Genomic DNA, 24877 nt, shown 5'->3' with positions numbered 1-24877 from the left:
TCTGATCAGTCGTCTAGGTAGCGGTAGACATGAATCCCTTCCCTCCTTAGACTTGCAGCCACAACCGCCATTATCTTGGTGAAGACCTTGTGGCGGAGGTCAGCCCAAATGGCAGAACTCAAAATTGATGAGTTGCCAATGGCAAACCTTGTGCTTGTGATGGATTGGCACATGAAAGTAAGCATCCTGAAGGTCTAGAGATACCAACCAGTCCTGAAGCTGGAGAGCCTGAAGGATTTGAGAAAGGGTTACCATCTTGAACCCGTATTTCCTGAGGAATTTGTTTAATTCTCGCTAGTCCAAGATGGGTCTCAATCCTCTGTCCTCCTTCGCTATTAGAAAATAGGGGGAATACCAACCCTTGTTCCTCTCCGCTACAGTTACCGGTTCTATGGCACATTTCGCTAGCAGGTCTGAACTCTCCTGCATAAGGAGCGGGTCTGGAAGCTTCAAGAGTTGTTCCCTGGTGGATGACTGAGGAGTGTGTAGGAAAGGCAGGCAGTAACCTCTGGCAACTGTTTCCAATGCCCAAGCATCTGACGCAATAGCCTGCCATTCTGTCAGATGTTGAGTTATCATGCCTCCGACTGGTGTTGTGTGGCGAGACCCGAGAGGGGTTTAAATGCGGCCGACGTAGATGTTGAGGGTAAAGCAGCACCTGCTTATGCGGGTTTGGTACCTTTGACCTGTCCACCACAGGTGAATCGTCTCTGGCCCCTTTACGCTGGCTGCCCTCTGCCCATTCCGAATGTGGAGTAAAAACGAAAGGCTTCCCCCTCCAGGACGTACCTGTGGGGCGATTCGGAGCTTGACGGATTGCAGCCCCAAGTGATTTAGCTGCCGCCTTTGAGTTTTGTAATTTCTCCAGGCTGTCAGCCTTTTTTCCCAATAGAGAGGTGCCGTCAAAGGGCATATTCAGAAGCCTGGCTTGCACATCAGGAGCAAAACCAGACTTCCGCAACCATGCAAATCTGTGGATTGTGGTACTTGCTGCCATGGCTCTGCTGATGCTGTCAGCAGAGTCAATACCTGTTTGGAGGGACCCGCATTGCATCCTTCCCATCCTTGATGTTCAAGAATGTGTCTCGTTCCTCCCCTTCTGGGAGACAGTCAGCCGCTGATGAAGCACACTCCCAAAGGGTGTGGTTGAATCTAGCTAGCGTGCAAGTGGCGTTAATAGACTTAAGTGCCATACTGCATGCTGAAAAGACTTTAGACATGGCATCAAATCTTTTGTAGTCTAAGTCTTGTGGTATAGTGGGGTATGCAGACGTACTATTTGCCGACATCGCTGCCTGCACTACTAAACTCTCTGGAGTTGGGTGCTTACTTAAATATTCAGGGTCTGAGGCGGACACTCTATACTTCAGAGAGTGTTTTATTTACTGCAGGGATAACTTCATGTGTCTCCCAATTTGCAGCTATTTTTCTCTGCAATGCAGCATGAAAAGGGACTATAGGGTCTTCTTGAGGCCCTTTATCCAAGATGTCAGTAAGATCATCTTGCTGGAAAGAGGGTGCAGGTGTTGTCCACCCGATAAATTGCATAATTCTAGCCTAAGGGCTCTGTAAGGCATTTCTGCATGTTTTCCGGGTTCTGGTCTGGAGAATTCTGCCTCTGGAGAGGTATCTATGCCACTGGCATCTTGTAAAGATTCTTGTAGATCTTTCAATATATTTTCCTCAGAAATTAGTTCCTCTGGAATGGGTACTGTTCTTTGTAACCCAAAAGGTCTCATTGTCACAGTGCTCCCCCTTCCTCATATATAGAGGATACATCTCTGAAATAATCCGATCTTGGATAAGGGGTAAAACCCATTTCCAGAGAAGGAGCCAAATTGGTGGATAAACCCACGTTCTTGAAGGCCCCGCGCATTATTTTTACGAAATTACACTTAGCTTTTGAGCGGTGTTTAGTGGGGCAGGTGACCCTTTCTAGGGAATTTGAGGATGAAAAGGAGGGAGATCTACGCCGCCTCTTTTTTGAGTGCCGAGATCTCAAAGAGTGCTGGGAACCGCTTCGAGATCTCAATCAGGCATGTTTTTCGATGGTGAGGAGACTAAAATCTCGACTCAGCCGAGGACCATTTTGAAGAGGTAGAAGATTTAACTGCCTTACCTCTTTCTAACATCCCCTTACGCTCTCCTTCAAGGCTTTCGCCGTCATAGACATGCAGTCCTCACATTCTGAACACTGGTTCTCTGATCCCAGGCACCACAAACCGATCCTGTGAAGATCGGTTAGTGACATTTTTACTACAATCTCGACATTTTTTTTAAACCGGATCGTGGCGTCTATGCTTTGGACGAAGATGCGATTGTAGGATACTGAGCTTTTTGGAAGAGTAGACGATCTGAGCATTGCGTCTGAGGCTTACGAAGTGCAGGAAAAACAGAACTGAGCAACAGACGCTGCACAAGACTATTTATACCTATGGTGACATTGGCGCTGATACAGAGGCCTTCAAGGGACACCGACTCGAACAACATCGACGCACAGCGCCCTCTACTGTGAAAATTATTTTCCGAGGCCAGAAACCTGGAAGTGGATTTATCAACGATAAGGAATACATGGGAGGCCACAATCCATTCGAAATACTTCAAATCTGAGGAAGAGTTGTGAAGTGTAAGTAGAAACCATTATGGGATGTCACACACACACACACACACTTCCTACACCCTGAGGTGACTCCAATTGCTAGGACACTGGACATTAATGTAACGCTCTTACACTTAATGCAATACTGAGGTTGTTGACAAGGAAAAGGTTAGGGAAGGAAAAAAGGTTAACAGGTTCTCAAAGGATGTGAATACTTTCCAATCTTCCCAATGAAATATAGGTTAGACCTTTCCCAGCAATACAAGCTAAACTTATGCACCACCTATGAGGGACAGTTAAAACCAAAGTCAATTTGTTAGAAGAGTCTGCAGGGAGCCAGGACAGCCAAAGTTAATTGAACAACGTGTAGGGAGCTGATGCACTTCTTCAGATAGCACAAAAGTCTTGTTTAGAGAGTTTGTAGAAAAAAATTCATTGTAGGGCCACAAGCGGTTAGGCTTGTGAAGTGCAAAGCTGCAAGCAACTCTGCAGAAAAGCAGCTACTGTAAGTCCCCAGTGAGAACAAACAAGCTACAAACCAAAAAGGTAAGTACCCCTTTAGTCAAGACAGTACCTTAAGGATGGAGGAAAAGGATCCAGCTGGCTTCTGTTCCGATTGCAGTCCTGCCGATACTGGGTTCCTGGGCCTCTGTCGTGGGGACAACCAGGACAACGTCTGGAGGACTCCTGCACTGCAGTTTGAAAGTCGGCGGCTATGGGCCCTTTCCAAATCAGCGGCACTTCGCGTTTTCAACTAGCAGTCAATAGCACCACTGCGGTTCTTGGACACTTGAAGGGCTCCCCTTGCTTCTGCGGTCAGCACTCTGTTGAGGTGGCTCGGGCTTGGGTCGTCCTGCTGTTAGGCAGAATTGCATGCAGTACCCTCTGGGACCACCACATACAATTAGGACTACAGATGTAAGCAAAAACCAACTTTTGGTATAAGTCTGTACTACAGTTTGTGGTAGCGAGCTAAGCAGCCAGGCTTATCTCAAGAGGGAATGTGAGCTGTACAAGAGGTTACACAGAGGTCTTACAATCACAGTGGTTCAAGTAGACACTTACACTCAAGGTTTCTTGGTAAAACACATTAATTTATTACACACGTAATTTAGAAAACATTCACTAGAAGGAGGCAATTTACTATACACAAATACACTTCAAGACTAAACCAATACATTTGAGTAAATTAGGCTCCCCTAAAATAGGAGCAAAATGGCATTTCAGTTACTTTGAATGGGAGTAAAAAAGCACAAGTTAATAAAATCGACCACATACTTTCTTAGGCAGTGCAAATAGTTTCAGTTCACTAGAGGACTCGTTTCAGTTCAATAGGCCTAGGCCAAAGTCAATGGACTAGTGTCTTAGATAGGAAAGAGCAGTTCTTGTAGTAAACAGTAAAGCCTTTGCCAAAGTTCTCAGCAGTGGGTTGCACAAAAAAGAATCATATGTTGGGTCACAAGCTGATTAGGCCTGCAAGTTGGGAAAGTTCCACAAACTTTCACCGCGAGAGGTAAGTTCTCTCAATAGGGTTGGCACAGTACCTTAATATGAAGAAAAGATGCAGCTGAAGACCTTGGTTCCTGTCAGCTCCTGCAGATCTCACTGTTGCTGAGCATCAGTCGTGGGGACAAGAGGGGGGACTTTGGGGGACTCCTGCACCGGGACTGGTCAAACAAGCTGGCAAAAATTGAAGATCTTTGGTTCGAGTAGCTGTCGTCATGCACACAAGCTGGTGTCCTTCCCCCTGGTTAATCCTAAAACTCTGAGACTGGTATCTAGGTGGCTTATGAGTTGATTGGTCCCACCAACTCAAGGAAGAAGTCGTCCTTGAAGGGGCTTCTCTGTCGAGATTAACTTGGCAATTCGGACTTGCAGCAGGGCTTCACCAGGTAAACTAACGGTACAGGAGTTGCAGCAGTCCTCCTCCAGCTAGTCTTCGTTTTTCATTCCAGTGGTCGACTCTGCTTTCCAGTCCAAAAGACTCGCCTTTTAGACAGTTTTCTCCCTTTTATTCCAGCCTAGCTGCCACTCACCCAGCAGGGTGGCTGTCCTTGCCAGACAGCTAGCCAATCACGCCAGAGTGCATTTGGGTCTCTTTGGAGACTAAACACGGAGTTTCAGGCACCTCCCTCACTTCCTGCCTACCCCAGATGGCCACCAAAAGCATAGAAACAAAGGGACTAAACCTAGTTTGGCACACAGACAAACACTAGAAGGACATTCCCAAAACGAAATGGCGAAAATAGAAGACCGGGACCTGTTTAAACAAAGGGGTTTAAGGCGCCATCTTGAAAACACGGCTCCCGAGAATTTTAGCTACCTGTGTTCGTGGTTGGGAAAAATCAAGGTAGTTCATTGTAAAACCACTGCCACCAGCCATTTCGATAGGAAAGGGTAGCATTTGACTGCTACATGAATTTTTAGACAATGGGGGAAATAAGTAATCCCTCCAGCACTCTATAGGAAGATAGTGTGTGCTGGTCTAGGAATTTAAAAAGACTAGTCGATTCAATTTAACCTTGTATTCTCTGGGAAACTTTATCCCAGAGAAGATATTTAAAACTTTGGGAAGTCTAAAAAGACATCCCTGTGTCACTGCACGGAGGGTGCTGTGTAACACAGATGAAAAGATGCCTATGGAGTGATCTTAAAACTCAATAATCAAAGAACAAGAGTAAAACACACATCAAAATACATGGGTCGGAAAAAAGGCTCACTCTTTCCAGGTAATAAAATAAAGTCCTCATAATCTAGCAAAGTTGCTGGGGGTCTCTAAGGAGAAGGGAATTAGCACATTTATGAGAATTCTCCCCAACTCCTGCTTCGGGAAGATCCTCAGGATCTTCCTGGAGCTTGGGTCTTGCTTAAAGACCATGCACTCGTTTCTGGGATTTCTGACCCCTGACACTCTGTTCCAGCAGCAGCAAGGAAGTAGCACCAGTGGTCGATTCTCCTTCTGTTCAAGAGACCTTGCCTTTTATGCAAGCTTCTCCCATTCATGCACAGCCTGGCTGTCACAGCAGGGTGGCTGTCCTGCAAGGACAGCCAGCCAGCCAATCAGACCTGGGTGCATTCAGGTAACCAAGGAGACTAGGGACAGGGAATTTCGGGCACCTCCCTTGCTTCCTGCCCTGCCAGACACACTGGAGCCAGGGGCGGGTTTCAGTACTGAAGCCTGGCAAAGACAAAATTAACTAAAGGGTCAAACCCAAGAAAGACCTCACAAGCAAGAAATGGTGAGAAAAGACCAGGGCTATTTTGACAAAATGGGCTCCCATGGGTGCAATACTGCAGCTGAGGAGTCAGCCTGTGGTACAAACACAAAATGGTAGGAAAATTAACAACTGCCACCAGTTATTAAATGTTGGTAGGGTAACCTAGAAAATGTTACATAAGTAGGAAAAGGGGCTACTGAGTAACCCCCCCCCACCACCCAGTAATTCCACATAAGATGGGGTGTTCTGGACCAACATAGGAGAAACAGGTAATTAAAGGGATGGTCTAGTAAAAAATGTTATTTAAAAAATAGATAGGCCACATAAAAAAAAAAATACTAGCATCCTCTGTTTTAAAACTTCCTATGTAAAATTTTTCGCTGTTCAAGCTCAAAATTCGAAAAAGCAAGCACAGGGGCGCATCCATTTTGTGAAATGGAGGCCCTCCTGTGCTGGCTTTTGCGGCACTAATGAAGGAAAAGCCAGCCAGATGTAGTAATTCTTGTAACACCCACTCGCCGCTGGGTGGCTTTCCCTTCATTAGTGCCGGGACTCAGAGGACGCGGACCGGAGACCAGAGCAGGAAAGCTGCAGCTGAATCTCGGTAAGTGCTATTTATTTTTTTTACAAAAAAATAAGCACTAGCTGCGGTTTTTTTTCTAGGTTTTCCGGGCTGGAGGAGCCCGGAAAACTTAGAAATAAAACCGCAGCTTTAAAATCGTATTTACGTTTGCTGTCGCTTTTGAAGCGACCGCAAACATAAATACAACATTATTGTGTTGGAAAACGCTGTGGTTTTTCTTTCCAAGTTTCTCAGGCTCCTCCGGCTCGGAGGAGCCTGAGAAACTTGGAAAGAAAAACCGCAGCGTTTTCCAACACAACCGTCTTGTGTCTGCCTGAATCTGCTTTACCATTTGGGGCTCTCGGGCTCCCCGTGGGGAGCCCGAGAGCCCCAAATGGTAAAGCAGATTCAGGCAGACAACGCGGCATTGCGGAAAACAACCGCGTTGTGTCTGCCTGAATCTGCTCTTCCATTTGGGGCTCTCGGGCTCCCCACGGGGAGCACCGGAGACCCAAAGTGATAGCCACAGCAGGCAGAAACACACGCGGTTGTGTTGGAAAACGCTGCGGTCAGGAGCCTGAGAAACTTGGAAAGAAAAACCGCAGCGTTTTCCAACACAATAACGTTGTATTTATGTTTGCGGTCGCTTCAAAAGCGACCGCAATCATAAATACAACGTTTTTAAAGCTGCGGTTTTATTTCTAAGTTTTCCGGGCTCCTCCAGTCCGGAAACTTAGAAAAAAAACCGCAGCTAGTGCTTATTTTTTGTAAAAAAAATAAATAGCACTTACCGAGATTCAGCTGCAGCTTTCCTGCTCTGGTCTCCGGTCCGCGTCCTCTGAGTCCCGGCACTAATGAAGGGAAAGCCACCCAGCGGCAAGTGGGTGTTACAAGAATTACTACATCTGGCTGGCTTTTCCTTCATTAGTGCCGCAAAAGCCAGCACAGGAGGGCCTCCATTTCACAAAATGGCTGCGCCCCTGTACTTGCTTTTTCGAATTTTGAGCTTGAATAGCTCAAAATTTTACATAGGAAGTTTTAAAACGGAGGATGCTAGTATTTTTTTTTATGTGGCCTATCTATTTTTTTAAATAAAACTTTTTACTAGACCATCCCTTTAAAGTCAATTACACTTTACTACTCTTGGGAACAGTTCGCCAAAGAAAAGGTATTTAAACCTTAAGAGAAATCCAAAGGACTTATCTGTGACACTGCACTGAAGGTGCTGTGCGTCACAATACAAAAGATGGTGCCTATGGAGTTTGTCAGGCTCCAAAATCACAGAAACACAATCAGATCAAAAATACATTTGGCTCGCGCCTGAGTTCAGGTGGATACTTGCCGCATATATTTGGCGGCGAGTGGGTGTTTCAAGAATTCCCTTGAGCCTGCACCTGCATTTTCGGCAGCCAACCCTGTGGTTAAAGCCCACCTTCAGGAGTTGTCCAGGCTTTTTCCTCCACTGCATAGGCTGCATCCAGTCTGGGGCCTCAATGTGGTTCTTGTAGCTTAGCAACGCAAGCCTTTCGAGCCAATGGCCTCTGTGGACATCCGTTTGGTGAAGTTATTGGTGGCTCTCATCTGCGCACAGGGTTAGTGAGCTGCAGGTGTCTTCGTGCAAGCCCTTCACCACTTTTCAGAACAAGGTCATCTTGTGTACTCACCCAAACTTCTTACACAAGGTGGTCCCTCTGTTCGATCTGAATCAAGAGATATGCCTGCCAGTGTTTTTCCAGAACCCAGAGTCTGAGGCAGAGAGGACCCTCCATTCCTTGGATCTCAAGAGGGTTCTCAAGTTTTATCTCTCTGGGACGAACCCCTTCAGGAAGTCTGAGTCAGTGTTTGTGACTTTTGGGGGCTCCTCCCCCAGCTCTCAGGCTTCCATTGCCCCTAGTTGGATGAGTCAGGCCATTTCTGAGGAATACACGCCCATGGCCAAACCTGTTCTTGAGGGGATTCATGCCCATGTGGTCAGAGCAAAAGCCACGGCTGTCGCATTTCAGAGCCCTGCTTCCTGGGTTGTGATCAGCAAGGCGGTTACTTCGGCCACTCTGTTGACCTTCTGTAGGCACTACTCACTGGACACCAGCTCCAGACGTGATGCAGAGGTTGGTCAGGGGGTTCTGAAGCACCTTTACGCTACATGCTAGATAGTAGGCAGGTTGTCACAGCTCTACCTTATGTTCTTTTTCGGTGGAATCACCCACAAGGATGAAAAAAGGGGACGGATGAGTAATTGAAGTTACTCACTGTAGTGACTAGAGTACTCAGTCCATGGTCCCCTTTCCTCTGGGGATCAAGGCCTTCAAATCCACCCCAAAGGAATCAAACTGGAGTACCACAAGGATCCTCCCCATCTCCGCTGCTCTTCAATATTTACCTTTCTCCAATAATCAAGCTCATTAAAAGGCATGACCTCACATGCTACAACTATGCTGATGACACACAGACCATCTACAAAGTACAAAACATGCAAAGAAAACACAAACCTACAAGAATTCTATGGCTGGATGAACACAAACAACCTCAAACTCATCCCTGGCAAAACAGCAATAATGGTTATATCCAAAAGCAGCCACTACATTCCATGGCCACCAGAACTAGGAACAGCACTGACACCATAAACAGCAGTAAAGAACCTCAGAGTCATGATGGACAACGAACTAACACTTGAGCCAAAAGTAAATGCTATAATCAAGAAATGCATCCTCCTGCACACAGTAAAAGGATCCTACCGTTGCACTCCTTCACCCACAAAACGCTCACCATCATTGCACTACTGTCCAGAGTAGACTATGCCAACAGCTTATACATAGGAATGCCAGAACTCCTACTAAAGATACTTCAGAGTATCCAAAACGCAGCGGCCAGACTCCTGCTCAAACTACCACGAAGAGAACCCATTAGCCCAGCACTGAAAATACTACATTACCAATAAAACAGCAAATAAGGTTCAAAACAATGTGATTAACGCACAGAGCAATCCACGGCCAAGGAGAAGAGTTCCTAAAGAAGAAAATAACCATCTACCATTCAGCAAAAACTCAGATCAAGCTACGAAATTGGTCTAGAACCAAAACCATACAGTAAAAGAACATTTGGAGGAGCTTCTCACTCACACCTGGCTCCTAAAACATGGAATTCTCTACCAAAAAACATACGCAGTACAAGGGATCATCTAGAATTCAGAAAACAAAAAGCTTGGCTCTTCACCCTAGAATTAGAAGGGAACGAGTAGGAATCAAACATTCTGGCAGAAACAGTAAGCCCAGGGAGAGACACAATCCATTGCCGAACCATCCCCAACTGGTGGGCATAAGGAGGACACTTTGGACCTCTCCTGCGCACACACCACCAAGCGACCCATAACTTTCCTAACTTAACCATTGCTAACCCTAGGGCGTTGGGGGGGGGGGGGGGGGGGTGGCTGACTCGCCTCGTCGACATGTCCACATACTGCTAGACTTCTGGAGAAGATTATCACACCGCAACATACTTATCGATGAGGATGCCAACAACAAAGCACACAGGATGGTCATAGATGCCGGTCACAGAAACCAAAACAAAGAGGTAAGAAAAATCAAAAACCTGCTAACGCAATACTAAAACCTAATTTTTCCGCAAACTCTTCTACAGAAACTCTGCACCGCAATGTAAGGGAAAATTCTCAGAAATGTGTCAATTCCCTCTACCTTAGAGATCCCCCGAAACTTTGCTGGATTTTGATGACTCGCAACCTTGGTGTTAATTCATTTGCTTTTTCTACCCATACTTCCCTTTATTTCTCACTCCTGGCGCCATCAACTTGATATAAAAAAAACTCCTTGGTTTCTCACTTTATCTGCTACTAAACTGATTTATTCTCTGTTTTCTTGCTTGGACTGTTCTCTTCCTGGTCTTTCTGCTTCTCATCTTTCCCCTCTTTGCTCAATCGGTCTTCTGTTCGGGTTCTTTCTCCCCTTGCTCATTGGGTTTCTATTACTTCTGCTTTACTTTCTTTGCAATGGGTCCCGTTTGAAAATGGTTTACTCTTTAATTTCCTTTGTATTGATTTTAGGTGTCTACGGCCTTGATCCTCCCCATCTTTATTATTTTCCTTCTAGTCCCCTATTCGTTCTCTTAATTCTGAAGCCCCGTCCCTCGTCCTTGTGCTTTTTCACAATTCAGTTCTTCTACTCGTATGGCTTTTTAGGCCTTTAGAATACACTGTAGGCAAGTAAAATCTCTAGTAAACTATTGTGACAACAGCACTACAAAACAGATGCACATTCACCCTTAGGAGGAAAAGATCATTTGATGCAATGACCAGTGCAACACAGGCAAGTACTCAGATGCATTAGAAATGGAAAAGACGTTTTAGGATAATCCTAAAACAGCTTCCCCAATTCTTAGGAAGTCAAACTAAGATGGTTTGGGTTTGTGCCCTAAAGTCACCAGTTCCCAAGTATTTATTTGGCATGTATATTTCCTATGTCATTGACGATGCAAGTGGCTATGATTAAGAGTTAAGTTCAGGTAAGTAAAAACACACTTAAACCCCAACCTTAGGAAAGTCCTATGAAGGGATCCTGGATGAGACCATAGTCTAGTAAGAGTGATTTAGGGATGGACTTTACACAATTCTAACCTATGGAAATGCATGGAGACGGGGGGAGGAGGCAGAAACAGTTATGTAAACGTACCCCACTTGACTCAGATTCCTCCAGAGATCACATCCGGTGTTCCAGAATCCGTTGGGACACAATCTTCTGTGCTTGGTTTGTTCGACGCCGCCCAGAGTTGGCAGGTACCAAGGTCACTTTTCCAGTAAAACACACAAAACACGGGCAAGATGAAGACTTCTGCGATGCAAGACACCTCAAAGATGAAGACGGATTGCAATAGGAGTCACCACGGTCGGACAGCAACAGGCGATCTTCAAAGGACGTACAAAGGAGCAGGCCCAGTAAGGCTTCCATTGATGAAAGAAGGCTGAAAATGCATAAGCAGGCATCTTGTTACACAAGTTGAAGTTATTCAGAGTTTCAAGGTTGAACTCGGAATAGCGACTGCAGCAGCGAGGTAGCACAGGAGAAAGCTGGTCAGTCCACTTGGTGGTCTAGGGACACTACCGAAGGCTCAGGTCCTCGGGCAGGGATTGAGACTGCGGTCAAAGCACCAACACGTTTGTTCTGGAGATCAGGCATAGGAGCAGAACTTCAAAAGGTACAGTGCTTTTGGGGTGGGGGGCTGGACTCTATGCTGGTCAGCTGCAGGGGTCGTCTTCGGGGTGAACTTCATAGAGGACCTGGCTCCAACGATCTGTCCAATGGTGGCAGGAGCCCTCCTTTTATCCCAGACTGACTGGGAGCATGCTTTGGTAAGGGATCAATATATGGCATGTCCTGACCCGAGACAGCAGGAAGAAGACCAAAGAACAATAAGGCCAAAGGACAAGGGAAAAAACTTGTGGCACTACCATCATATGGTACTAGACACTACTATTGTATCCATTTGTGTTAAATGCAAAAGTGCCCGCGTCTCTGCTGCAGTCTCTACCACTCCTGTCCCTTCCAAGGCCCTCTGCACGGCAATGGCTTCTCATTTCATCTCTAAAACTCAGGACACCCTGCCCTCTCTCCCCTTCCTCCCTCTACTCCCTGCTCTTCCTCCGGCCCTTCTGCCTCCTCTCCCGACCTCCTCTCCCACCCTACTTCTCTGCCTTTCCCGTTTTCCACAAAAGAGGTTTCTAGACAAGTCCGATCTGTGAAAGTCTCGTCAAAACAGGTTCATCCCTGTTCCTCCAAAACCATCAAGAAACCACATTGACTCCCTGGCTCCTGCCCTGGCTGACTTCTGCAACCACTCCTTCCCCACTGGAGTCTTCCCCCTTTCCCCTGAAACACTCCCTAGTTCACCCTCTCCTTAAGAAGCCTTCTGCCGACGAGTCTTGCCAGGCTAACTATCGTCCAATCTCCATCACTCCTTTCGTGGGCAAACTTTTGTAAAAGCTGGCCATCTCCCAGCTCAATCTTCACACTGAATCTGTTGGTTGTCTCCATATCATCAGTCTAGCTTCAGAGCTGCCAGAAGAACGGAAACTGCTCTCCTGAAAATCTATGAAGACCTGCTCTTCAACCTTGAATCCAACACCCCATGTGTCCTCATCTTACTTGATCCCTCTTCTGCCTTTGACACGGTCAACCATGCCATCCTGCTCAACCGTCTCCATGATAACCTGGGTTTCACTGGTCAGGCCCTGCCACTTCTTTCCGCTCTGATCGACCTTCCCAGGTTCAACTTGGGTCCTTTCTCTCCTCCATCTCTACCTATGGTGTTCCCCAGGGGTCTAACCTCACTCCCTGGCGGTTCAACAATACCTGGCACTTCTTGCCCACTGCACTGCCGCGCTCTGCCCCAACTTCTAGTGCTATGCGGATGACACTCGGCTCCTTTTCAGGCTACCCTCAGCCACCTCTTCTCCCTCTATCATCTGTCTGCCATCCAGGAGTGGTGTGCAGCCAATGATCTCTGCCTAAATGCCAGTAAGACCGAGATTCTCCTCATCGGCACACCCACTCCCTCCATTCCGGTCACTCTCTGGCCGGCCTCTCTTGGCCCTCCTCCTGCTCCAACCTGTGAGACCAAAAACCTTGAGGTCCTCTTCGACTCTCACACTCCTCTCCTCACATCTCTAAGTCTCACTACCAGCTGCACCTCCTCAGGAGATTCTTTTTTTTCCTGTCCTTCCCCCAGAAGCTCACTGTCTCCAGCGCTCTGGTTCTCACTAGGCTGTACTATTGCAACAGCCTCTTTCTAAATCATCGTGCTTCTACTCTCTGCCCTCTGCAACTCATCCAGAACAGGACTGTGAGACTTGTCCTTGGCCTCAAGCACAGGGATCGTATCTCTCCATGACTGAAATCTCTGCATTGACTCCAAGTGGCTGTGAGGATTAAGTACAAAACCCTCTGCATTGTCCATAATGCCTTCAACTTTCTTCTAAATTATCGTCCCTCGAGCTCTTCACTCAACCGCCTCCAACTCCCTCCGGGTCAGACGCTTCTCCAAGCAACAAGTTGGTGGTAAGATCTTTCTTCGGCTAGGGCCTCCCTCTGGAACCCTGCCACCCTGAAACTTGAGGAGAATCATCTCTGGTTCCGGAAGCACCTCAAAACCTCTTTGCTTCTGCTTTTTCTCTTCTCCCCTGCTGACTTCATGGCTGATACAGAAGCTGCACTGGTTACCTGGTCACTCTCTGCTCTCGGGCCCAGGCCCCCTCCCCCGCCAGTCACATTCACATTACTCCACTGCCTTCCTGGCAACCCCCGCACTTGGGGACTGTTTTCTGTATCCCTAATGGCCCAATACCAGCACTTGACACCTGTTATCTGCACTCACCCTTGCACTTGCCACCGGCTGGCCGTTCTTTTACTTATCTATCTTATTATCCAATGTACTGCATTGACCACTCCCTCCTCCCCCTCCGCACTTTCCTCCTTCCCCTTCCCATGCACTTGCCCGATCTGAATGACACCTGGCCCAGTAGGATCGTTGTCAGTCTTCCCTCTGTTCCCCCTCCCTTGCCTCGTCGCGCCTTGAAACCCTTGTGTATAGGCGCATTATAAATGCCATATATATCACGAGTACAAATTCTAAAATATGATAGGAAAAAAAACTACTGCCACCTACACATCCTTGGCACATCGTAAAGTTAACCAAAAAGCCACTATAGAAAATGTTAAGGAAACCAAGTATCCTAATCGCACCTCACTTCAGGATGTGTGCAATAAATTCACAAAGAGAGCCAGTCATATGGACTGATCGGTTTCCCCATAAGAATGTAAGAATGACCAAAAAGGCAAAGTAAAGTAGAAGGCTTTACTTGCCACCAAAAAGTCACAAAGCAAAAAAGTAAGGTTGTCCTGGGACGACTATGGGAGGAAAGCAGCAAAAAATAACATCTTTCCTAACAGACCACGAACAGATTATGCAGGGGTGTGATTTGAGATTAGGGCTCGGTTTTACAAGCTTAAACTGTCCTGGCATTGTAGGACTAAATGTGGGGAACCATGTCAAGTCTGGATGTTTGAAACCCCCAGCTCTTTTACTGGACTTTTTAATATTTAACCCTGCAGCGCGTGAGCCCTTTTTTCTCACTTTCTCATGTGTTCTGATCTGAATTATGTGTTTATTTTATTTGTGGTGTCTGACAAACTCCATAAGCATCTACTTTTTTTATGGTAACAGCACCTTCAGTGCAGTGTCACAGAAATCCTTTAGATTTCTCACAAGGTTTAAATACCTTTTCTTGAGTGAACTACTGTTTCGAAGAATAGTAAAGTGAAATTGACTTTACTTACCTTTTACTTTGTAGTTCCAGCACACACCATCTTATGAGGCCTGCTGGGGGGGGGGGGGGGGGGGGGGTTACCATGTAGCAACTTATCCCACATTCTCATGTAAAAAAAAAATGTCTGTTACCCTCACTACTTTAGATGGCTGGTGGCAATGGTTTACATTTTCCTACCATTGTGCTTTTCTACCGCAGGCCCTCAGCTGCAGTATAGCAGCCATGGGTGACCATTTTGTCAAAATGGCCCTGGTCTTTTTTCGTCTTTTTCTGTGCGAGGTCTTTCTTGGGTTTTACTCTGCGCGCCAAACCAGGTTTGAGCCCTTTGTTTTGCCTGTGGCAGGCTTCAGCCCTGAAAATCGCCTGTGGCTCCAGTGTGTTTGGAAGGGCAGGAAGTGAGGGAGGTTCCCGAAACTCCCATGTCCGTTGTCTCTAGGAATGCCTGAATGCAAACAGCCCTGGCTTGCTGGCTTTTCAGGACAGCCACCCTGCTGTTGGAGTGACAGTCTAGGCTGTGCATGAATGGGAGAAACGTGCTTAAAAGGCGATAGTTTTGGGACTAGAGGCAGAGTAGACTACTGCAAAGAACACCAGACGAAGAAACTGAACGAAGCTTGCTGCATCCACATGGACCTTTGAATTGCCTGGTGCAGCCCTGCAGCTGTGCTGAAACTCCTTTTTCTGATAGACAAGAAAAGGTACGGAAGGGAAAACTTCTTCCATTGGGGTAGTGGGACAACTAACCCCGAGACAAACTCCACTTGACCATCTTTCCAGACTGGCTGAACTAGTTTGCTGCTGCAGGAACCGAGTTCTAGGGGTCGAGAAATCTGCAGTCGAGTGCAACGTCTGTAGAGTTCTAGGGGTCGAGAAATCTGCAGTCGAGTGCAACGTCTGCAATCCAGCCAGACGCTCCAGGAGTATCCCAAGGACACTCTAGAAACAGGACGACCAGAGCTTGTGTCCCCTCAGGAGTGAAGGAAGCCCAACCAGTATCCAAGATATGCAGTGGTGCCGTTTATGGAGCGATGAAACCGCAAATTGATGCTTATCCGAAAAGAGCCCGTAGCTGCCGCCGACCTCCAAACGTCAGACCAGAGGTCTTCAGACTTGGGTTACTTACCTCAGTGTCTTTAGCTTTGCCCTTCTCAGCTGAGACTTGCAGTAGCTACTTTTGTCAGAGTTGATTTCAGCTCTGCTTTCCACAAGTGTAACAGCTTGTGACCAAACAGTGATTTTCTACAAAAACTCTAACTTAAAGACTTTTATTAACTACGAAGTGCCTCAGCTCCATAGACTGTGCTCCAATTGACTTCGGCTGTCCTGGCTCCCTGCAGGCTCTTCTAGTCCATTGACTGATATTTTCTGTCCCTCAGAGGTGATAACTTGTGTAGACTTCTTGCTGGGAAAGGTTTTTTCTAGACTTCATTGAACGATTTAAGTATACTCACATACCCTGAGAACTTGTTTAACCCATTTCCTTCCTTTCTGCAACCCCAGAATCTGCACAACGTACTAGCAGTGTATAAATGCCATTACTGTCCTTGTGAATGAAGTAACCTCAGGGTGTAGAAGTGTGTAAAAAGCATCTCTGAAGAGCATCTACTAAGCTTATGCTGATTCTAGAAAAGTATTTTAAAATTTGATTGTTACATACATTACCCTTTTTAAAGAATGCTTATTTAAAAACTGATGATAAATAACCATTTTAACTAAATCCTTGACTATAAGTGTTACTTGGCTACTTGTATTTGCACATTTCATTGCTACAGCTCTACAGCTCACTTTTACCCCTCTTGAGGCAAGTCTGGCTGCTCACACTACCAACTTGTGTAGTACAGGCCTATACCAAAAGGTGGGTTACCTAATACCAAGAGGACGAGTGTTGTAACACTGTGAGACTACACATCAATTATTGCCTAACAGAACTACAATATGCTTCTGAGCTCCACCATCTTGAGACAACTGGTTTTGGCAATGTTCTTTTCTCGACAGAGAAACTGGCCCAAGTCCAATGCCACTCGGTGGATTTGCTTGGTTCTATTGGGGTGTCCTGCCGCACTTGTGGCTAATATTGCATGAGCCAGTCATCTGGCTGGAAAACCAGGCATGGCCAGTGAGTGTCGTTTTGTATACTCCCTCCAGGGAGTGCACTGCTGGTACCTGTTCATTGTTGGTCTCACTCCCTTTCCGGGGAAGGGGGGGCTTGAGGTGGTGTGTGCTTGGTGTGTTATATCTGGTTACAGTCTCCCTTACTGGTCCGCAGTGCACAAGTGTACAGTGTTAGTGACCACCAATGAATGACAGCGCAGTGAATGTTGGATGTAAGATTGATGAGTGTTAATATGGGTAGAGTTGAATGCCTGAGGATGGGGTGATGGGTATCTTACATCTATTCTTGGGTGCAACTAGTTTTCCAGGACTTAATAAAGCAACATTCCTGTTTACCTGCTGACTCCTGAGCTCGAACAGTCCAGTAATAACTGAAACTCTGGAGTAACAGTTAGAATCACATACAGACCAATCAAAATGTTGTGGCGACTCACGAAAGTGAAAAAAGAGGAATAATTATCTTACAGAGGGCACATAGTGTTCGAGCGCATGCATAATAAAAATTGACCGGGTTATCTTTACAAGGTGGAAAACTACATTGAAAAGCTAATCATGACTTTTGCTCCAATATGAAGTGAAAGATAATATTCATACGTTTTGTTATTGTAGCTGCTCAGAAGCATTTACTATTGTGTTCTTATTCACCCAAAACCAACAAACAATTAGAATTCTGGATGTATTCAGGTCACAAGGACTGAACTAAATGCATAAAACATACTTGTATACATCTTGCAAGTACATTAAAGATTGATTAAACAATTTGATAGCCATATGTTAAGTCTTACCCATTGCCTTGCCTTGCCAAATGGTACACTATTGTAGCAGATGTTACAGTTTTTCCAGTACCTGGAGGACCCTGGATAAGGCTAAGAGGACGCTGTAATACAGTCTTCACAGCATAAACCTGAATGGGACCAAATCTACATTTCAGCTTCCAAAATAATTAACAGTCACATTTCAAGTTGGTACATTTTCTACTTGTATGAAGAACTACCTGAAGGAGACAGATATAGCATATTGGGTACCTTCAAAGTACTGTCAGTACATACCCCTCAACTAACAAGAAAATAAAAACTGGCATGTAAATGTGAGCAGTTTAACTCATGCTAGTCCAAGTGCCTGGTTAGCTGGACAACCGCAGCTTCCAGAATTCCAGACTTGATATAATAGCACCACCCCTAATTAACTCACACCTCCGATTCCTAGGATGTGGCAGCTATCTATAGGCAATATTTATTTTATTTAGGTGTGCTTTAGTTAAAATATAACTTCACACTATATAACATCTTAATAGAAAACAGTTCAAACTTACATAAACAATTGATTAATATCATGAATCTACAAGTGCATACAAGCAGCACAGGTTTTAAGAGAAATGTTTCTAAGACGTTAGTTTCGGTTACACAATTCAATAGCAAGCATATGAACCACCTCTCTAAGCAAAGCTTGAGAGATTCTAATATACGGTTGTGAATTGCTACCTATACATAGTCTTAACGAGACAAACGTTATCAATGCATTAAAAAGAAAAAGTCAACTGAAAGATTAAAAGAAACTTCCAATTAAAATACTATTACACAATTAGGATACAGATGCATCTCCCACCTCTTAAAAACAATACAAACATGTTTACAAGGAATTAGCATATTGCTAATATGTATACATAATCTAGAAAAGGCAAGCATCAATTAAAGGATGTGGTTTTCTAGGCATTGCGCCCAGAAGATGTCCTCACGAATTTGCTTCCTGCTCACTACGAATCTGGGAAGACTCATCTCATACATGGGCAAGAGTCAGACACTGGTTGAAAATGTGCCCTGTTTGTCTCAATACACACTTTGCTTTTACACAGACGGTGCAAACAGCTAGAACGAGAGAAGCCCTGCCAACTACCCATCACAGCCAGGCTAGGAAGTTTGCCTAACCATACCAGTAAAATAATTCTTTGCTGGGGGAGGGATGAATTAGCAAATAGCGAGGGAGGGTAAGACATTTTCTAAGTAATCTGCTACATTCATTTTAAATGTTTAACTTGTGGATGTGTTCATAGTTATTTATCCAGTCCCACTCCAGAGCCTTTCATTTAAATTAACACCCGGCAGTCCTACTCCCAACTGGGATGCCCCTCGATCTTTAAAACAAAAAACAAAAAAAAGTTTCCACATTCGGTTTTATACCTACCCAGAAACTTGTTTCCCTTATTCAACATAACTGACCCAAGAATGTGAGCAAATGATGGGGCACCTGGCTATTCCCAGAGATCTCCAGGTTGTAAAGAACTTGTGTATGTATTGGACACATGATCAGGGCGAACCAGGATAAGCAAAAAGACCCTAAGGAACAAGTTACTTACCTGTAACTGTTCTCCAGCATGGGTCTGGCATGGATTCACATGCTCATGAATATTCCCCGTCGTCAGGCTGGGAATCCTCGGTAAAGAAAAATCAGTATCAGTATCAGTTCTGATCTGATCTGTCTTTCTCAGTAGTAACCAATCACTGATCTCTGCGTCATACTGACCACAGCCAATGACTGCCATCTCCCTAAGCCCCGCCTCTGGCAGCCATCTTCAGATTTGGTAGCACGTGAAGTGGCAGTATGACCAAGTGAAGAGCCGCAGAGGGGTAGGCGGGAGGGTTTGCATGTGAATCCATGCCAGACCCATGCTGGAGAACAACAGTTACAGGTAAGTAACTTGTTCCTTCTCCAGCATGGGGTCTGGCATGGATTCACAGGCTCATGAATAAAAGAATACATAGCAGTACACACATGCACAACCACGGGAGGTGGCAAAGGCTCAACATTAAGCATTACATCCAAAACTCAACATTAAGCAATTATTACCTCCTCACCAGGCTCACCATTAGGCGAACAGGTTGCGCAGCACTGCTTGGCCGACCCTGGACTCCTACCTGGAATCCCGATCGACGCAGTAGAATTTTGTGAAGGTGTGCATCGACATCCACGTAGCAGCCCTGCAGATGTCCAGCAAGGGCACACCAGATAGGAACGCCGTGGTAGCTGCGATCGCTCTGGTGGAATGGGCTCTCGAACGGCCAGGCAGCGGTCGGTTTGCCAACCGATGACAGTACATGATACAGCCGGAGAGCCATCTGGAAATGGAAGCCTGAGAGAGCCTTCCCCTGATTGACAGGTCCAAAGTTCACAAAAAGTTGTGACGTCTTCCGAAAACTCTTCGTGTGGTCCACGTAGAACTTCAGCGCTCCAGCCACATCCAGCGAGTGCAAAGTCCTTTCAGCCGGCGACAAAGGCGACGGGAAGAAAACAGGCAACACCAAGGGTTCGTTGAGGTGGAAGTCCGACGGCACCTTGGGCATGAAGGAGGGGTGCGTCCTGAGCACTACCTTCGTGTCGTGAAAAGTCAAGTACGGGGGCTTGCAGGAAAGGGCCTGGATCTCTCCCACCCGTCGTGCAGAGGTGATGGCCACAAGAAACGCTGTTTGCCACAACAAGAACTTCAACAGAGCTGAGTGCAGAGCCTCGAACGGAGGTCCCATGAGCTTGGTCAGCACTACGTTGAGCTCCCACGCTGGGGCCTTCACCGGCGGGAACGATCTGAACAGTCCCTTCATGAATTCTTTCACCAGACGATGAGACCACAAAGACGTCCGTCCCGTGGTTCTGGTGTATCGGGAGATCGCAGCAAGATGAATCTTGATGGAAGCGTGCGCCAGCCTTGGCCAGCGTCAGCAGGTACGGCAGTGCTTGAGGAGCCGTAATCCGTAGAGAGTTAATCTTCTGTGCGTGGCACCAGACAGAGAACCTCTTCCATTTGTGTCCGTAGCATTTAAGAGTTGAGGACGCACTGGCCTTTGCAAGAACCTCTCGGCAGTCGGCCGGTATGTCGTAACCGCCAAACTCTAACGCTGCAGGAGCCAGGCCTGTAAGTTCAGTGACTTTGGGTCGTGATGGAGGATGGCGCCTCCTTCCCTGGAGAGAAGATACGCGTCCACTGGCAGCTTGATTGACGGGGACGCTGACAAGCCCAGAAGGTCCGGGAACCATATCTGCCTCGGCCACGCAGGTGCGATGAGGATCATCCTGCACCGTGACCTCTTGAGCTGGTTGATGAGCCGGATAAGCAGCGGCAATGGAGGGAACGCATACAGAAACAGGCCCTCCCAGGGGAACGAGAATGCATTGCCCATGCTCCTCGGCTGGGGAAACTTGCTGGCGAACCTCCGGCACTTGGAGTTTGTCGCCGTCGCAAACAGATCGATCTGGGGTGTGCCCCACCGTCGGAAGAGGCGGTCCACTAGATCCTGTCGTAGTTCCCACTCGTGGCACGAGCGAAGCTCCCTGCTGAGCGAGTCGGCGATGGCGTTTTTTACCCCTGCCAAATGAAACGGCACCAGAAACATCCCTTGGGCGACGGCCCAATGCCACAGATCCTGCGGCTCCTTGGACAGGGCTGGGGATCTGGTACCGCCCTGCTTCCTGATGTAGAACATGGTGGTGGTGTGGTCGGTGAAGATCCTCACCACCTTGCCCTTGAGGGACGGAAGAAAGGACCTGAGGGCCCAAAACACTGCACGGAGTTACAGGAAGTTGATATGGAGAGACTTCTCCATCGGCAGCCAAAGGCCCCTCGCGTGCAGATTTTCGGTGTGCGCTCCCCACCCTTCCAGGGAGGCATCCGTGGTCACTGTCTTCTGGTAGCCCAGGGTCTGGAAGTCCATGCCCGCCGTCAGATGCGCGCGGGTGCCCCACCACCGGATCGCTCGTCGGAAGCTCTCGTCGAGTGTGATCCTGTCCTCGAAGCTGCCCGTCGTCTGGATCCAGCGAGCGTCCAGGAACTCCTGTAACGGGCGCATCCGAAGCCTGCACAGGCGGATGAGATACATGCAAGAAGACATCATTCCGAGGAGGGACTTGGACCTCACCCTGGCCGCGTCGCAACCAGCATCCGCTGCACCTTGCCCAGGATGGCCCTCGTCCTTTCCTCCGATGGAGAGGCCAGAAGCGCCACTGTGTCGAGCTTCGCTCCCAGAAACAGTCGTCTTGAGCGGGCACCAGGTGGGACTTGGCGACGTTTATGGAGAATCCCAGGTCCGTGAGTAGTTGGGCGGTCCTCGCCGTGTGCTCCGCGACGAGCTCCTTTGTCTTTGCTCGGATGAGCCAGTCGTCCAGGTAGGGGTAGACGTGGATCCCCTCCAGGTGCAGCAGCGCCGCCACCGGTGCGAGGCACTTGGTGAACACCCTGGGTGCTGACCTCAATCCGAAGGGAAGGGCTCTGAACTGGTAGTGATGCCCTTGGACCACGAATCTGAGAAACTGTCGGTGTCCCTTTAGGATGGGGATATGGAAGTAGGCATCCTCCAAATCCAACGATGACAGGAAATCGCCCTCCTCCAGTTGACCCAAGACGTGCTGGATGGTGACCACCCGGAACTTCTGTGCCTTGATGAATTTGTTCAGTCGTCGGAGGTCCAGGATGGGACGCCATCCTCCCGTCTTCTTCACGAGGAAGTATCTTGAGTAAACTCCAGAGCCCCGAAGCCTCTTTGGGACGAGCTCGATGGCGCTTTTGAGCATCGCCTTTACCTCCAAGAGAAGTTGAGGGACGTGATGTTCCTTCCTGGCCACGGGGGGGACGCGCGGGCACTTCTTTAGAAACTCGAGCGCATGACCCTGGGCCAGGGCGTCCAGCACCCAACGGTCGGTGGAGATGGACTCCCACACGCTGACGAACCTCGCCAGCCGGCCTCCCACCGGGGTGCTTCGGTGGGGGCCCGACCCCACGGCCGGTTCAGTCCTGCTTCGATGAGGCTTTGCCGCCTTGTCCTCCTTGGCGACGACGGCGGGGTCCGCACTACTTGCCTCGTCCCCTGTAGGCTTCCTGTGACGACGAACGGGCCGCTTGACGATGGGTGGAAAATCCGCCGCCGGAACCTTTGGAGGCACCCTGCTTGCCTCCGCTGCTCCGAAAGGGCGGCCGTCGTTGTTGGAGAACACCAAGAGCCCCGGCCGTCTCCGTGTCCGTCTTGATGGCATGTAGGGAATCGTCCACTGTTTTCCCAAACAGGTTGCTCCCGTCGAACGGCATGTCCAAGACTCTGGTCTGCACGTCCTGGCGGAAGTCAGTTGCCTTGAGCCATCCACGCCGTCCAAGGCACACGCCGTTGCCCAACTGGCGAAATCCAGTGTCAGCGATGTCCGTCGCTATCGTGATGGCGTGGTCCGACGCCACTTCTACTTCCTGCAAGATCTCTAGGGCCTCCGCCCTCTTGTCGTCTGGTAAGAAGTCCAGCAGGGGGGCGATCTTGTACCACAACTCCCTGTCGTAGCGAGCTACGATAGCCAAGGCGTTGGCAGCCTTAATCGTCGTCGCTGCCGATGAGATGACTCTGCGTCCCATCGTGTCCAATATCTTTCCCTCGCCGTCCGGCGGGGCGGTTCACGTAGAGGCCGAAGGCCCCCCCCCAGCTTTCTTCCTGGCCGCCGCAGAGACGACCGAGTCCGGGGTCGGCTGTGCCCGAAGGCACAAGGGGGCTGCGTCCGGGACCCAGTACTTCTTCTCGTACCGATCCCTTCTCGCAGGCGTTGTGGATGGGTTCTTGAGGAGGGCGAGAGCCTCATCCCAGATATCGTCCAGTAGAGGTACAGCGAGGACCGTCTTCCTCTTGGTCTCGCGCCGTTGATAAAGGAAACCTTCCTTCTTCTCTTCCGGGCAGAGCTGGAAAAGCTCGGATGCCCTGGCGATCATGGCATGAAACGACCCAATCTCGTCGGGCGGGGAGGCCCGGGGAGGAGGGGACGACGGGAGATCCTCGTCGTAAACCTCGTCGTCTGTGCCCGTCGCGGCCTTGTCAGTCCCCGTATCATCCCCACGGGTCGTGGACGGGGCGGAGGGCTGAGCAGGGCGCGATGGTTGAAAAGGGGGTGGAGGATGAATCCTTCTCTTAGGCGGAGGGCTCCCAGAAGGGCCTGGCTCCGGGTCCCCCGTTGGGAGAGGTTCTCCGTTGGTGCTAACGGCAATCTCGTCCTTATCTCCGAGCAGAAGGACTGTATAGCCAACAAAATGGCCGCTGAGTTGTCTTGCGGCACTGGTTGAGGGGAGTCCGACGGGTGGTCAGAAGCCCCGTCGGCACCCTAGACGTTCTCGTCGTCTCCTACGTCGGGGTCCCTCCCGACGGGCTGGTCTTCCACGCCAACGCCGTGGCTTAAGACTTCGATCAGCTCCTCCTCAGAGGTTGAGGCCGAATCCACGACGACCTCCTGCCCCCCCCTTTTTCTTCCCCGTCGGACGTTTCACGGGGGTCCTGTCGATGGGCATGAAAGAGGACTCCCTCCGCGGTGGCAGGGAGACTCTGGGCCCCGAGGTCGCCACCACTGGTGTAGCCTCCACAGGCTGAGCCAGGGCCGCCGCGACTGTCTCGATAGAGGCCTTGGCCGGATGGATCAAGGCTTTCACCACCTTAGGTGCGCTCACCGCCTTCTCCTTGGGGGGCGGGGGGAAGGTCACCGCCTCACTCCCCCTCCGATGGGGCCTTCGAGCTCGACCAGGGTCTCTCCAGGAGCTTCGCCGGGTGCTCGGCCTTCCTCTTACCCGAGCCAGAGCGTTGGCTCGTGGTTGATGGCGCTGGGGAGGATGTGCCCTGCCTGGCACCCGTAGAGCCCGACCGTTCGGCGCTCCCGGTGCCAGCGGACTCGCAGTGCTTGGCCTTCTGTTGGACCCCCGTCGCCGGGGCGCCCTCAAAGGTCTTAGAAGACCGCTTGGACTTCTTCTCGCCTGACGGTCTCTTCCCTTCCAGCCAGTTGGCGAGACGCAGATGGCGGTCCTTCATGGTCCGCTCCGACAATTTTCCCGCAAAACGCACAGTCCTTCTCCATGTGCGTCTTGTCCTCATGAAGGCAGTAGAGGCAAAGGGAGTGTTCGTCCTCAAAGACATTCTGAAGCTGGCATCCAGGGCAGACCCTGAACAGCTTTCCGGGCGTCGAGCTTCCCTTCTCCTGGGCCATGATCGAAATGGGCCTGGGAAACTTCTGGAGTCCTCCAAAAGCGTGGCTCGACGAAATCTTCACCTTTGAGG

General features: G+C 48.7%; 1 protein-coding gene across 3 annotated transcripts in view; it reads right to left on the bottom strand.

The window, feature by feature from the left end:
- UPF1 (UPF1 RNA helicase and ATPase) overlaps positions 1-24877 on the bottom strand; it is a 1138135-nt gene that overhangs the window by 711645 nt on the left and 401613 nt on the right. For all 3 annotated transcript variants that reach the window (XM_069649320.1, XM_069649322.1, XM_069649321.1), the window contains exon 11: positions 17609-17727. In XM_069649320.1, coding sequence (XP_069505421.1) covers positions 17609-17727 — 119 coding nt within the window. The remainder of the gene's footprint in view (positions 1-17608; positions 17728-24877) is intronic.

The sequence above is a fragment of the Ambystoma mexicanum genome, chromosome 1p, assembly GCF_040938575.1.
Source record: "Ambystoma mexicanum isolate Mex_15411 chromosome 1p, UKY_AmexF1_1, whole genome shotgun sequence".
Lineage (NCBI taxonomy): Eukaryota > Metazoa > Chordata > Amphibia > Caudata > Ambystomatidae > Ambystoma > Ambystoma mexicanum.
This window is presented reverse-complemented; position numbering and strand designations above follow the sequence as displayed.